General features: G+C 49.8%; 1 protein-coding gene across 1 annotated transcript in view; it reads right to left on the bottom strand.

Annotated features, from left to right (window-relative positions):
- Tcea3 (transcription elongation factor A3) overlaps positions 1-14822 on the bottom strand; it is a 30621-nt gene that overhangs the window by 8460 nt on the left and 7339 nt on the right. The window contains exons 2-7 of the mRNA XM_021200240.2: positions 12704-12766; positions 11720-11825; positions 11025-11166; positions 8441-8503; positions 2656-2819; positions 2373-2429 (exon numbers count right to left, since the gene is read on the bottom strand). Of these exons, the coding sequence (XP_021055899.1) occupies positions 2373-2429; positions 2656-2819; positions 8441-8503; positions 11025-11166; positions 11720-11825; positions 12704-12766 (595 nt within the window). The remainder of the gene's footprint in view (positions 1-2372; positions 2430-2655; positions 2820-8440; positions 8504-11024; positions 11167-11719; positions 11826-12703; positions 12767-14822) is intronic.

The following is a 14822-nucleotide window of genomic DNA, read 5'->3' as shown; positions in this document are numbered from 1 at the left end:
AAAAAAAGGGGGGGGGGTGGTTTAGGTCCTTACTCGGGCTGAGAGGGCAGAGTCCTAGTAAGGCTAGAGCTGCACATCAGGCCTCCCTCTTACCAGCAGTGTTCTGCCACTCACGGGCAGGAAGTCACCCCTGACCACAGACCACAGTTCTGATGAAGCCCAGATCCTCCCCCTGCCCATCTCAGGACTCAGGTCAGGGCTGGAGAGATCAACCTCATTTTCTTGATCTCTTGAGCCAAGCAAAGGCAGAAAGTCAAAGCCATTGCTGCGGAAAAGCACATCCAGGAGTGACCAGGGCGATGCGCAGAGCAGAGCAGAGCACAGCACAGCAGAGTACAGCAGAGCAGAGCAGAGCACAGCACAGCACAGCAGAGCAGAGCACAGCAGAGCAGAGCACAGCAGAGCAGAGCAGAGCAGAGCACAGCACAGCACAGCACAGCAGAGTACAGCATAGCACAGCACAGCAGAGAGCACACAGCAGAACAGAGCACAACAGAGCAGAGCACAGCAGAACACAGCAGAGCAGAGCACAACAGAGCAGAGCACAACAGAGCAGAGCACAGCCAGGAGTGACCAGGGAGATGCGCAGAGCAGAGCAGTGCAAAGCAGAGCAGAGCACAGCACAGCACCGCACCGCACCGCAGAGCAGAGCACAGCACCGCAGGGCAGAGCACAAAAGCTCTGGCTTTCGGGAACTGGTGGGAAGGAAGTGGAGACTTGACATTTGTCCTATTTTTGTTTTAGTGTCATCTATACAATCCGAGCGTAAAAATAGGCGTATGCCTTTAATCCCAGCACTTGGGAGGCAGAGGCAGCAGATCACCAAGTTCAAGGCCAGCTTGGTCTATAGAGTGAGTTCAGAGACAGCCAGGGCTACACAGAGAAACCTAGTGTCAAAAGACCAATGCCCAGGGACTGGAGAGATGGCTCAGCAGGTAAGAGCACTCACTCCTATCCCAGAGGTCCTGAGTTCAATGCCCAGGTGGCTCACAACCATCTATAAAATAAAACAACAGCATAATCACATACATAAAATAAACAAATCTTTTTTTTTTTTTTTTTTGGTTTTTCGAGATTGGGTTTCTCTGTATAGCCCTGGCTGTCCTGGAACTCACTTTGTAGACCAGGCTGGCCTCGAACTCAGAAATCTGCCTGCGTCTGCCTACCAAATGCCAGGATTAAAGGCATGTGCCACCACGCCTGACAAAATAAACAAATCTTACGATCTCATCTTAGCAGTCTTGAATGTGGAACACTTGATATGTTCCATATCCCATACTGGTTCCTGGTGTGTGATAGCACACTTATGCTTTCTAACGATCTCAGATTATTTTTTTTTTAAGATTTTATTTATTATTATATGTAAGTGCACTGTAGCTGTCTTCAGACACACCAGAGGAGGGCGTCAGATCTCATTATGGATGGTTGTAAGTCACCATGTGGTTGCTGGGATTTGAACTCAGGACCTTCAGAAGAGCAGTCAGTGCTCTTAACCGCTGAGCCATCTCTCCAGCCCCAACAAATCTTTAAAAAAGAAAAAGAAAAAGAAGAAAAGGAGGAGGAGGAGGAAGAAGAAGAAGAAGAAGAGGAAGAGGAGGAAGAGGAGGAGGAGGAGGAGAAAAGACCAATGCCTACCCCCCAAATGTAAAAAGGATCAGGAGGTAAAATAGTAGGTAAAGGACATAGAAAACATAAATACATAGAACCAACAGGCATGCTGGCACGTGCCTTTAAACCCAGCACCCTGAGGCAGAGGCAGGGGATCTCTGTAAGTTTGAGGCTAGCCTAGTCAACATAGAGTGAGTTCTGGCAAGCCACAGCCGAACACAGTGAGATTCTATTTTTTAAAGTATACTTTTTTCATACATAGAACCATATACCAAGACTTCCTGTCCGGCTCTGATCCCTCGACACCCCCAGCCTTAGTTTCCCTTAATATACGATGAGATGAGAACCCCAACAAGCTCCAGGGGGTGGCTGGGGCATTAAGACAGCCACGAAGTGTCAGCTGCCCGGCGGCGCAGTACCTGCCTAACGGCATCCCAGAGTGCACTCAGGAGCTGTGTCTATCAGAGGGAGGGAGGGAAACCCGTAGCCCGTGGAGCAGGCTGCCCCTCTTGCAGACAGATCAGGGCAGGGTCTCCTGCAGGAGCTTTGGCGGGTGGCAACGTCTCCCTGAGCTTCCGGTGCCTGGCCTGCAATCAGAGGAACCCAGGGAACCCACCGACGGGCCGGGCAGGACCCAAGAGCAATGTCAGCTGCGCTCAGGAGCTCTGGTTCAAGGGCAGAGCAGGGAGCCGTCCCCAGAGCTGTGCCCACACCTGCCAACTAGACAGTTTAGGCATCCCCTGCCGTATGCCATGTGAGGATATGGTCTTCTATTTCTGAGGCCAGCTTGTCACAGTTGACTCCATAGTCCTTGAAATCGTCTGAAAGAGGTCGGGACATAGACATTAGCCCTGCGCAACTTTTCCAGGGACGCTTCTTGACAGTGGGATCCTTGTACCCCTACTTCTGTCTCAACAAGCAAGCAAGCAAGTAAGCAAGCAAACAAACAAATGGTGTCTCACCAGCTGCTCCCCCCCCAGCCCCAGCCCCAGCCCCAGCCCCAGCCCCAGCCCCAGCCCCAGCCCCAGCCCCAGCCCCAGCCCTCACCTTCTGCCTTCAGAGCGGCTGACAGCATCTCCACACACTTGTCCCGGACAGAGTCCCCAGTGAGGTAGCAGGGGGCCAGGAGACAGATGGCGGGGGCGAAGGTGGGAGTTGAGGGGCTGCTGGGGGTCGTGGGAGTTTCCACTTTAGATTTGCTGCTGTTGGATCTGAGGATGACAAGCGGTAACAGACTGTTCATGGAGAGTAGCATTCTAGATGTTTCCATGGGTGTGGACGCTCTCCTCTAACTCTCTAAACCACTCTCTGAGGCAGGTGTTACTCGTAATTCTGGATGAAGATCATCTCCTTTAATCCTCAGAACAATTCCAGGAGGCAGATACTATTCTTTTTTTGTTGTTTTGTTTTTTTTTAAGAATTATCTATTTATGTATGTGAGTACACTGTTTTTCTCTTCACACACACCAGAAGAGGACATCAGATCCCATTACAGCTGGTTTTGAATCACCATGTGGGTGCTGGGAATTGAACTCAGGACCTCTGGAAGAGCAGTTTGTGCTCTTAACCGCTGAGCCATCTTCCCAGCCCCCTTGCTCCTCCCCCCAGCCCCCAGGTACTATTCTTATCGCACAGAGGAGGTACATCAAGCTTGAAACCCAGTGTGGCAGAGCATGACTTTTGCCTTTTAATCCCAGCTCTTGGGAGGCAGAGGCAGGAGGATCTCTGTGAGTTCAAGGACAGCCTGGTCTACATAGTAAGCTGCAGGCCAGCAATGGCTACATAGTAACACTCTGTTTAAAAAAGCCAAAACAACAAAAACAAAAAATGAGTTAAACTATCCAAGCTTGACTCTGGTAGTACGTCTGGAGCCCACGGGAACGGGGAACGGAAACCCAAGCGTCTGAGCTTCTGGTACCCAGGTTCCCAGCCAAACCGCGTGGTTTACTCATTACAGGACAGAACGCTCAGTGGTTAGGCTCCAGCTTTTCTGTACTGTGGCAGTTGCCCCTCATATGTAAGTTTATATCATCCAGTATTTATCAGGTACTGCATACATTTATATATTATCCACCCACCCACCCACCCACCCACCCATCCATCCATCCATCCCATCTGTCCGTCCACCCATCCATCCATCCATCCATCCCATCTCTGTCCATCTCTCCACCCACCCATCATTTATCAGGTCCTTGCTCTCCAGAAACTAAACTTGTCAAAAACAAGTAGCCAAGTGAGATTCTCTTCCCTCCCTCCCAGAGTTCACACTCTATTGAGGACTGACCATCTACCATCGCTTAAGAGGCCTGGCTGTTACCAAGCACCAGAGTTGGGTCAAGCACTTCTTGAACACTTTCTAGTTTAATCGTCATAGGAGTCCCTGGCGATCAATACCCCTACCATCTTATTTGTACACAAAGAAACCAACTTGGAAAACCCCATCACTGAGGTATACCTGGAATGATTCACCAAGATTAGAGCCCCAGGCTGTGTGTCAACACCTTCACTGCCTCTGATACATTCCCTACAGTGACTCCATGTACTGCAGCGACAAGAGGGGGGGGGGGAAGATCTCACAGTCCAGGCTGTCCTCAAACTTACCATGCAGCTGAGGGTAGCAATGAACTTCTCTGACCCTCCTGCCCCCGCCGCCCAACTGCTAAGACTATAGGTGTGTATCCCTGCCTATTTATGAGGTGCTGGGGTTTAAGTCTAGACTTTGAGTAGTCTAGAAAAGCGCACTAATAACTGAACTACATCCCCAGCTGGACTGATTGATTTTTGTGATTGGTATTTGTATGAATGCACGCGCGCATAAGTGAGCAGCTGGCATTTCCCAGAGTTAAAAATGGAACTCCTTCTTACCTGTTCGTCACGTCTCACCTCAAAGGTCATATCCTCAGGAGGCTGCCTCTCCCTGTTTCCCTACTGCATAGTACTTACCCAAGTCTATAATTAACTTGCTCATGTGTTTATAAACATTGTCTGCTTCCCTCTTTAGATGACAGTCCACACAGAGACTGTGTGGCTCATTCACTCCTGTAACAGTTCCCATATTTAGCTTGCTAAATGGCTGTTGAATGCATGATAGATAGAGACTGATTGATCATAAAGAAATCAAGGACCAGAGAGTTCAGAAAGAGCTTGCCTGGAGGGAGTTGTGTCCTTTCTGAAAGGCAGGATTCCTATTTCCTGGGTTTACAAGAGGACTCGGGCTCAGTGGGTAAGAGCACTGACTGCTCTTCCAGAGGTCCTGAGTTCAAACCCCAGCAACCACATGGTGGCTCACAACCATCTGTAATGGGATCTGATGCCCTCTTCTGGTGTGTCTGAAGACAGGGATAGTGTACTCATATATATATAATAAATCTTTTAAAACAAACAAACAAACAAAACAAAACAACCCAAAACACCAAGAGAGCTCACTCTCCCATTCTTCAGCGGAAAGGAGTGCCTGCTATGTGTGGCCTGGCATACATAAGGTTCAGGGAACCCACACAGAGGAAAGAGAAAAGCAGTTCCCCAAAGTTTTCCTCTGACCTCCATGTGTGTGCACACACACGCACATGCACACACATGTGCATACATGCTCACGTAGTGAGTGTGCTCTCAGACAACTCTAGGTTTCAGAGACAAATTCCAAAGCCTGTTACACCCACTGTGACCTTGGGTAGGTTCTTTATCCTTTGACGCCTCATGTAGGAATAACAGTAGCAGCTGTTTTATGGGTCAGTTGGAACAACTGCAAGAACCTAAGGAAATCCCAGCCAACAGCACCAGGTCACTTATCCCTGCACACGAGCAGTACTATCACACATGCCACCTTTGCAGTGTGTGGTTGAGAGCAATGCTGGGCTTTTCATTTCACCACCTGATCCTCGCAATGACCTTGGGAAGTCAAAATCCTTTCCACCCTACAGATCAATATGGCCAGTCTCAGTGAGTGGAACTGAGCGGTCTAAAGTCATCCATTCAACTTCCGAGCGGTTGAGTCAGACCAGAAATGGCTGTCTGTCTTTCCAGGTCTCCTGACACATTTCACTGTGTCCAGAGTTCTCAGAGTCCTCTGACCCATGCAAGCAGCAGCTGACTGGAGCTCTTTCCCCTCTGGACCCTGGCTCTGTGCCTACCAGCCTGGCTAGGAGCTGGCTGCCTGGCTGCCTGGATTTTGTAACTGGGTTGTGTTTTATCGAGTCACACTCATACCATCAGGGACTGCCAAACTCCAGAAAAGGCATTGTTAGTGAGGCTCGGGATTAGGTGCATTTTATCTGTGCCTTCCCTCTGCTCCCAGATTTGTCAGCTGCAACTCCAGCCTCAGCCCCTGCACCAGTGCCAGCTCTTAGAAATCCTTTCTGGTACCTGCCAGAGGCACATGGGGGCCCTGCTTGCTGTTCTTGGGCGTCACCTCGTGGACAATTCAGTTACTGCACCTTACAGTTGCTGCAAGTCGTGTGTGTGTGTGTGTGTGTGTGTGTCTGTCTGTCTGTCTGTCTGTCTGTCTGTCTGTCTGTCTCTGTCTGTGTATCTGTGTATTTCTGTGTCTCGTTGTGGCTTTGCATGTGTGTCTGTGTGTCTCTGTGTATTTGTGTGCCTGTGGGTCTCTGTGTGCATCTGTTTGTCTCTGTGTCTGTGTGCCTGTCTGTCTGTGCCTCTGTGTTTGTAATGTGTCTGTCTATCCGTCTCTGTATGTGTGTGCCTGCCTGTGTGTTCGTCTGCCTGTCTCTGCACATGTGTGTGCATTCCAGCTGTAGTTCTCAGAACACTGCTCCCTCCCGTCACACCTTCGCATAGCTTTCCCAGAGTAACACCGTCTGACACATGAGCTCAGGTTCTTCTTCCTATGTAAAGCAATCCTTGACATTCTCTCTGTGTCCCCACCGCATGGTGTAGCCATTCCACCAAATCCAAATCCAAGCTACGGATCCAAAGGAATCCAAGCTAGTATTTTGGTACCTGCCCTCTTTGCCTGGCCTTAGAGGCTGCCCCCTGGTGGGACACATTGTGTGTCCGGTGGTGTCTTAGAAAACTCTGCACCTGCACATGTGGGCAGTATTTACAATTGGAAATTTCATAGGAAGAAACATTAACACCTAGATGCCCTTTAACAACTGGGACGGTGGGAGAGCTGACTCAGCAATCGAGAGTGCTGACCGCTCTTGCCACAGAGCTCAGTTGCCTTCCCAGCGTGGCTTACGAAACGCCTGTACCTCCAGGTCCAGGGATGCAGCACCCTTTTCTGGCCTCCGAGTTCCTGCACATGTATGGTGCATATGAGCTCATGCAGGCAAACACATAGACACTTAAATTCAGCTAAACAACAACAGCAAAACACATAATGCTGGTGGATTGTGGCTTAGTGAGACATCAGGGATTCGTGCCACCAAACCTGACAACCTGAGTTGCATCCCTGGAACTCACAGAGTGGAAGGAGAGAACCAACTCTGTTATAAACTGTCCTTTGGCCTCCCCCGGGTATGGCCAACACACACACACACACACACACACACACACACACACACACACAGATGCATGCTCTCACATACAAATAATAAAAACCTAGAATGACCCTGGAGAATGACAGTCAAGCACGCTGACACATCTGTAGCAAGCCTGCCTGGGTTCAGGAGTTTCAGGTCAGCCGGGGCCTCAACAGTGAGTTCCTGGTGGCACACCCCCTTAACCCCAGCTACACAGTGAGACTCTGCCTCGCAAACAAAGAACAACAAACGCTGACGGATGCATTGGATGTGCCTTTTCATAAGGCAACCACTGGTTAGGTTTGGGCACTGTCACCCCCTCAGGTAGGCAGGTTGCCTAGTTAGCCACACTCTGAGCTAGTCTTCAAACTGGTCATCTGTTCGCCTCTGCCTCTCAGGTCACCACGGCCAGCTCAGAAAGACCTGAACTCTTTCTGTTGAGACATGGTCTCCTGCCATCCAGCCTGGTGTGACCTCTCTACATACTTAACAACGATCTTCAATTTCTGGTCCTCCTGCCTGCCTGCATCTCCAGAGTTCTCTCGGGATCACGGGCATGTATCAGCCTGCCCGGCTTATGCAATGGTGAGGAATGAACTCCAGGACTGTGTGTGCTAGGTAAGCTCTCTCATCCCAGCCTGAATTCTTAGCAAGGCACCCCATGCAGTCTCCACCCTGACAGCTCCAGCCTCGGGGACTCCATCATCGTTGGTACCCTACATTGTCGTACATCCCGTATCCAACCATCCATAAACCTCACTCCATCCAACACCTCCTAACTGTTCTCTTTTTCTGTTCTGAGCCCTACAATCTGATGCAGGCACCAGGCCAAGCCTGGTAACTCTGGTGCAGCTGTTCCAAGTTAGTGGCTCCAGTTTCTAAAGGATCCACGAGGGGTGGGACTCACCCATGCATCACACCACCCCCCACCACCCCCAATCTGCTCCTGCAGACTCTGTCACTGTCCCTTGACTCTGTCAGGCCCTTCACACAGGAAGGGCTCTTGGCTAGGTATGACCCCAGTGCTGGCATAAACAGCTCCCTTACCTCTTACTATTCAGCCTAGGCTAGCCCTGAGTTTGTGGCAACCCTCCTGTTTCCCAGATCCTGGCTTTGGTTTGTTTGTTTTTTCAAGACAGGGTTTCTCTGTATAGCCCTGGCTGTCCTTACTGAGCTCAGCTTGACCTTGGGCATGGCACTCTGTGACAGGGTGACAGTGACTGGTCAGAGTCATGCCTGCAGGTCCTAGAATTTGGAGGTAAGGTAGCATAAATTTCTTCTCCTATCTAAGGCTTCCCCAGCTGAACAGAGACCCCGCCCCCATTCCTGCAGAACACGGCCCTTTCCATTACCTTTCCAGCGAAGGCCTCTTAGGAGAGGAGGTGGTGGACGACCTGGAGTCTACAGAATCTCTCCTGAAAGACAAAACTGGAGATGATGCTGTCTTGTAGGCTGGAAGCCACACTGCTCTGCCGGGAGAGGAAACCCTGCGGCAAGGCCTGTGGGGCAGAGGATGGGGGATCCTGCCTGGGCTACAGCTGCCAGGGAAAGAGAGACCCCAAGGTCCCACTAGTCCCTCTCACCCACCCCTGCCTGACAGAAGAATCCAAGGGAGGAAACAGATGCCTGCAGAAATGTCACCTCCATGCGATCCTCTAACACCTAATTACCCCACTGAGAACCCCCAGCAGGCCCTTCGCCCTGCTGTCAAGGCAGCCTCTGGCCTGGGTTCCCAGGTTGCTACATGGATCTGGGGCTACAGAGATGGCCTTCAGCCTCCCCTCCAGGCTACTTAGGAGGTTGGGAACAGTAGGGGACAAGATCAGGTGTGTGCTGCACCCAAAGTCTTCTAAGAAACCAGTGTCCAGGAGGGAAAAAAAAGAACAGAAAGAAAAAAAACCCAGGCCAGGCATGGTGGTGCACGCCTTTAATCCCAGCACTCAGGAGGCAGAGGCAGGCAGATTTCTGAGTTCGAGGCCAGCCTGGTCTACAGAGTGAGTTCCAGGACAGCCAAGGCTACACAGGGAAACCCTGTCTCAAAAAACCAAAAAAGGGCTGGAGAGATGGCTCAGTGGTTAAGAGCACTGACTGTTCTTCCAGAGGTCCTGAGTTCAATTCCCAGCAATCACATGATGGTTCACAACCATCTGTAATAGGATCTGATGCCCTCTTTTGGTGTGTCTAAAGACAGCGATGTACTCATCACATTAAATAAATAAACAACAACAAAATTTTAAAAAGAAATCCCCCCTAAGAAAGAAAGAAAGAAAGAAAGAAAGAAAGAAAGAAAGAAAGAAAGAAAGAAAGAAAGAAAGAAAACCCACCCAATGAGCAACTTCTGGCCTTGAACAAGCGCTGGGTCCTATTTGTATAAAGTTTGAGACTGTAAGCTGCAGTTCCTGGCTCACATCTTCTAGGATGGTGTAGAACTTACTGCCCTACGGCACTCATTATGCAGCAGCCATCCATGAAAGTTACAGAAAAAGCAGTGTGCCGTGGGGTTTGGGCTGGGCAAGACCTCGGAGGCAGGGGGCTTGCCTAGCATGTGTAAAGCCCTAGGATCCATCCCCAGCACTGTGAAGAGAGGTGACAAGGGACAGGAAGAGAGCAGGGGGGAGGCAGGGAGGAGGGGAGTCGCCAAGCTGGATGGCCAGACTTTGATACCCTGAACACACATGGTAGAAGGCAGACATGATGCCTACAAGTTGTCCCCTGACCTCCACATGCGCGTGCACACATTATTTTTTTTAACGTTTGTGCGTTGAGGCATTTAAAAGACTCTGAAGGTGTGTGTCTGTAGTGTGACAATATCTACACAAACTTATTAATGCCAAACATAAACCCCAAGAAGCTAGGAGATTTCCCAGCTACAGGGAGTGAGGAAGATCTAGTTACTTGGTGAAATTTTTTTCTTTTGAAATGGGGGCTCACTATGTCACTCAGGGTGGAACTCCAAGTTCTCTCTCAAGCTATCCTCCTGCCTCGGCTTCCCCCACGGGTTATCTGTATGTCCATGAAATCCTTTATCTACCATGATAAATGTGGCATTTGTGTCATGTCCAAGTCATGTGTGCTTTGGGGAGCACCTGGCTAGGGTGTGCAAAGGGAGAGGGTCTGGGGTTGAGACCACCAGGTTCTGTTCCCCTCTGCAGAGGCACAGGTCCAGCCCCACTCCCTCATAACAACTGTGGGATCTGGAAAGTCCTTACTCCCAGGATCCTCTGCTTCCTGGTGGCTTACCACAAAAGTCGAGTAAATACTGATCAATCACTTCTCAATGGACAAAGTCCAGGCCTACCCCACCCTGCAGACCGGAGGAAGGTGGGATGTGGGCTGCGTTACCAGGCAACACCACTGCCTGAGCAAATGACTTGGTTCATAAAGTGTGTCTAGACAGGAAAGGCTGAGAACCCACTACAGATAATTAGTGGAGAGCCACAGCTTTAAGCCTGGTCTTGATGGACGCCAAGGCTTTGCTTATGGGACTGGTGCAATGCTGGGGACGTGGGGATCCCTCTAAGCAGGGGTTCTCTCCCATTGGGGGCATCTTTCTTTGTATCTGCCAGGGAACAGCTGTGCATCCTCCTGAGAGAACCCCACTTGTTTTTTGAGGCAGTGACCTTGCTATGTAGCCCAGGCTGGCCACAAGCCCATGGTCTCCCGATCCCCTCACTTGAGTGCTGTGTTTATGGCTGTGCGTGCCGCTGGGCCTGGCTCCCGTGAATGCCTCAAAGCTGAGCAATGCCAGGCCTGCCTGCCTGGCATACTTCCCATCCCTTCGCCATTCTGGGTGAAGCCGAGGCCATGCAAGTCGGTCAGGGTGAGCACCGGAGGAAACATAATGTCTACCTCTAAGGCTTCAAGAAATTCTCTAAATGGTTGCTGGTAAAAGATGTGACAGGCATGGTCTCCCCCTCCAACCCTAGAAAGAAGTACCTAGTTTCAGACTCTCCCCCTCCTTTTTTCCTTGGTGGAGAAAGGCCTGCTTCTGGCTTCCAGTCTGAACAGCCAAGTCCTTTCTCCTTCTTCTTCGCTTTTTCTCTTTCTTCTCTTTCTCCTTTGGTGGTCCTGGGGGAGTCTGAAAATGAAATTGTGACATTGTGTCCCCACTCAGTGCCTTTACAGCACAGACCTGTGACTTTGGTCCCTGGAGAACAAAGGACCAGGACTGGGGGAACAACTGCATGCAGGCGCATCACACACATGCATGCACACATGTGGATTCTTGTGCATGCATGTACATAAATGTGCATATACACAGGAATACATGCATGCAGGTGCATGTGGACACATGTACACACATGCACACACATGTGCATGTACTCAGAGATATATAGAGATCATGTACACTTCACATGGAACATAGCAGTATACCCATCTATGCAGAGTAGGGCAATGTGCACATACATGCACACAAATAGAAATGTATAGACACATACAATAAAAGTTACATGCTACATATAGATCTTACACCCACACACACACCACCATGAACCCCATGATCCAAGGGCTGCATGCCACTTATAAAATAACTCAAGGATGTGAGCTGAGAGCCCACTGCCAGCCAGGCATGGCCTCTCCCACATGCTGGCAGGAAGCCCCATTTCCCATCTGTCTTTCCCCCCTCTCACCCAGCAGTCGCTTCCAGTTTTTAATGAGGACTTTGGCCAAGGACACCACCTCCTTGTCTGAGCAGTGCTTGCGAACTCCGTTGACTGCGACTCCGATCCTGGTGGTCTGTGAGGAAAGGGTTAAAGGAGCTGACCCGCAGGACCAGCCACTCTTACTGACCAGCAGCCACAGGCAGCAGCCACAGGCATCTCGACCATGGCTTCCCTCCAACCTCGACCTCTCCAGGCTCCTTGCCCTGACCCCCAGCAAAGGACAGGACCTCGGTCATCTATCCTAGAACTAGGCCCTGACCACTCCCCTGCCTGAAACCCAAGCCTTCACTGACAGGCAGTGTTGGTGGAAAGCTGGGGTGGGGTTAGTGTTGGCTACAGCTAGGACCCTGGACTACTCTCAATCCACTGGATGCTTTGAAAAAAAGTCGACCGACCTCTGGCTGCCCCATCTTAGATCTGCGCTTGTCCTTCAGGACCAGAAGTCTCCGGTAAAGTTTGGGGGTTTATGGGAAATTTAAGGAAGATTTGAAAGCAGTGGGAAGCAGGCATCTCTCTCTCCCTGGGTCATAAGCCACTTGGATCTCACAGGCTTCAGATAAAGATTCAAGGAAAGGGCTGGTGAGATGGCTCAGTGGTTAAGAGCACTGACTGCTCTTCCAAAGGTCCTGAGTTCAAATCCCAGCAACCACATGATGGCTCACAACCATCTGTAACGAAATCTGATGCCCTCTTCTGGAGTGTCTGAAGACAGCTACAGTGTACTTACATATAATAAATTAATTAATTAATTAAAAAAAAGATTCAAGGAAAACATCTTCTCCCTAAACCCAAGGACCCTGACCCCTGAGGCTGGGAAGCAACCTACCCTCAAGAGATGCTCCCAGCACCCAACTCCATGTCGGCACCTCCCCCCCAGAACCCCTCCCCCAGAAACCTCCATGGAGTCTTTCCCTCCCACAGAGCAACTACTGTCAAGAGCCCTCCTCCCACCTGTAGCAGCTGGATGGACATCTGGCAACTGTTCAGCTTCTTCAGAATGTCCAGGGCCCCTTCCTGTGGGAAGTCACAAGGAAAACACTGAGACAAAGATGCTGACCTGAGCCTCTCTCTGACGGCTGTGGGCTCCTGGATGGACAGACAGATGTGTGGATCAAGGACAGGTGTGGACACACAGAACTAGAAAGAGGGGAAAGGCTCTGGCCCCAGACCAGATGGCTAGCGGCACCCCGCCATCACCTCCCCTCACCGAATACTAGCCTCTCCCCGTGCTTCTCTTTCTGCCCAGCTTGTGTCAGTCTCAGAATAGGACGCAGCTTACTGCTGGGTACCTGAAGCTTATGAGCCTCCTCTTGTCTCCCAGCTCATTTCTCCCTCTCTTACTGTGAGCTTCCAAGGGTAAGGACTAAGGGCTTTTTTGTTGATGTTGTTCCATGTGGGAGGGTCTCACTAAGAGACCTAAGGCTACTTTGGAACTCTCCGATCCTCCTACCTCAGTGTCCCAAGTAGCTAGGATTATTATAGGCTTGGCTACTGTACCTGGCTCTTTCCAGATTTTAGATTGGTGTTATTCAGGTGTTACTGACACACAATAAGCCACATGTACTGTTGGGTTAATGTATGAGTATTTTCTCTTTCTTTTTGTATATATATCTCAGTGTGGTATGTGCATGTGTTCACATGGGTGTGGAGGTCAGAGGTTGACATCTGTCTTTCTTCAGCATTCTCTACCTTTTATGTTGAGCAAGGCCTTTCAATTGATCCCAGAGCTGGTGAATCTGAACAGTTCGAGCCAATCGGCTTGCTCTGGGGAACCCTTGTCTCTGCCTCCAGCACTGACTGAGAGTACAAACAGCAAGCTGATGGGTGCTGGATGTTGAAGTCCAGTCTTCAAAGGTGCATAGCTAATTATGTGTGTGCACGAGGAAAGTTTAAACATTTTAATTTATTTTAAATGTATGTTTCGTCTACATACATATATGTGCACCCCATGTGTGCCTGGAACCTGTGCAGGTCAGAACAAGGCACTGGACTCCCCTGGAAGTGGAGTTACAGATGGTTGGGAGCCATCAAGTAGGTTCTGGGAACTGAACTGGGGTCTTCTATAAGAGCGGCCCAGTGCTCTTAATCACAGAGTCATTTCTCTAGCTATATATGTTTTAAATTATATGTATAATTTACATATATGTCTCTGGGTGAGTATGTGCTTATGAACACAGAATGTCATGTCCCCTACAGCTGGAATCACAGGTAGTTGTTGTTAGGACCTAGGTAAAATATTAAGGCCTAGGCAAAATGTTAAGGCCTGAGTAACTTACCTGGCTACCCTGCCATTATAAGGAAACTCTCTCATATGTTTCTGCTGTTTTTAGGAAACTTTCTTTTCTTTTCTTTTTTCTTTTTCTTTTTTTTTTTTTTTTTCAAGACAGGGTTTCTCTGTGCTGTCCTGGAACTCACTCTGTAGACCAGGCTGGCCTCAGACTCAGAAATCTGCCTGCTTCTGCCTAAATGCCGGGATTAAAGGTGTGTGCCACCACGCCCGGCTAGACTTCCATTTTGAGTAGTGGTCCAGTAAAGTTTAAGTTCCCAAGACCTCCCTGGAAACTGACATCCTACTTGACAGAAAGAGGCATGCACGTGGGTAACTGACATCCTGGTTGGCAAGTTAACACATGAATGTTAGACAAGTCCCATCCTGGTAGACAAGTTAGGACATGAGTATTAGACAAGGCAAGTCCCCTGCCACAGCTGAATGCCCCAACCAATGGGAGCAGGGTAAGTCTACAACAAAGACCTGCTCCTAAGGAAACCCCTATCCCTAAATCCTGATTGGTGGAATAACTTGGCACAGATGTCTATGGATTTGGGGCTTAAAAACCCTGTAGGATCTTACCTCAGGGTCATAGTTCAGTCCCCAAATTTGGACCACGGCCCTGGTGCAACAGTCCTGGGCTTAAGCTCAGTAAACCATCCCTGTCTGTCTGAGATCCGTGTCCGTGTGGTTTGTGAGGGGGCTCCTCCTGGATCCCCATAGTTGTGAGATGTGGGTGCGAGAAACTGCACTTTGATCCCTCGAAGTGCAATATGCATTCTTTTTTTTTTTTTTTTTTTT

Source organism: Mus pahari, chromosome 6 (assembly GCF_900095145.1).
Source record: "Mus pahari chromosome 6, PAHARI_EIJ_v1.1, whole genome shotgun sequence".
NCBI lineage: Eukaryota > Metazoa > Chordata > Mammalia > Rodentia > Muridae > Mus > Mus pahari.
Note: the sequence above shows the minus strand (reverse complement) of the source record. Positions and strands in the feature narration are given on the sequence as shown.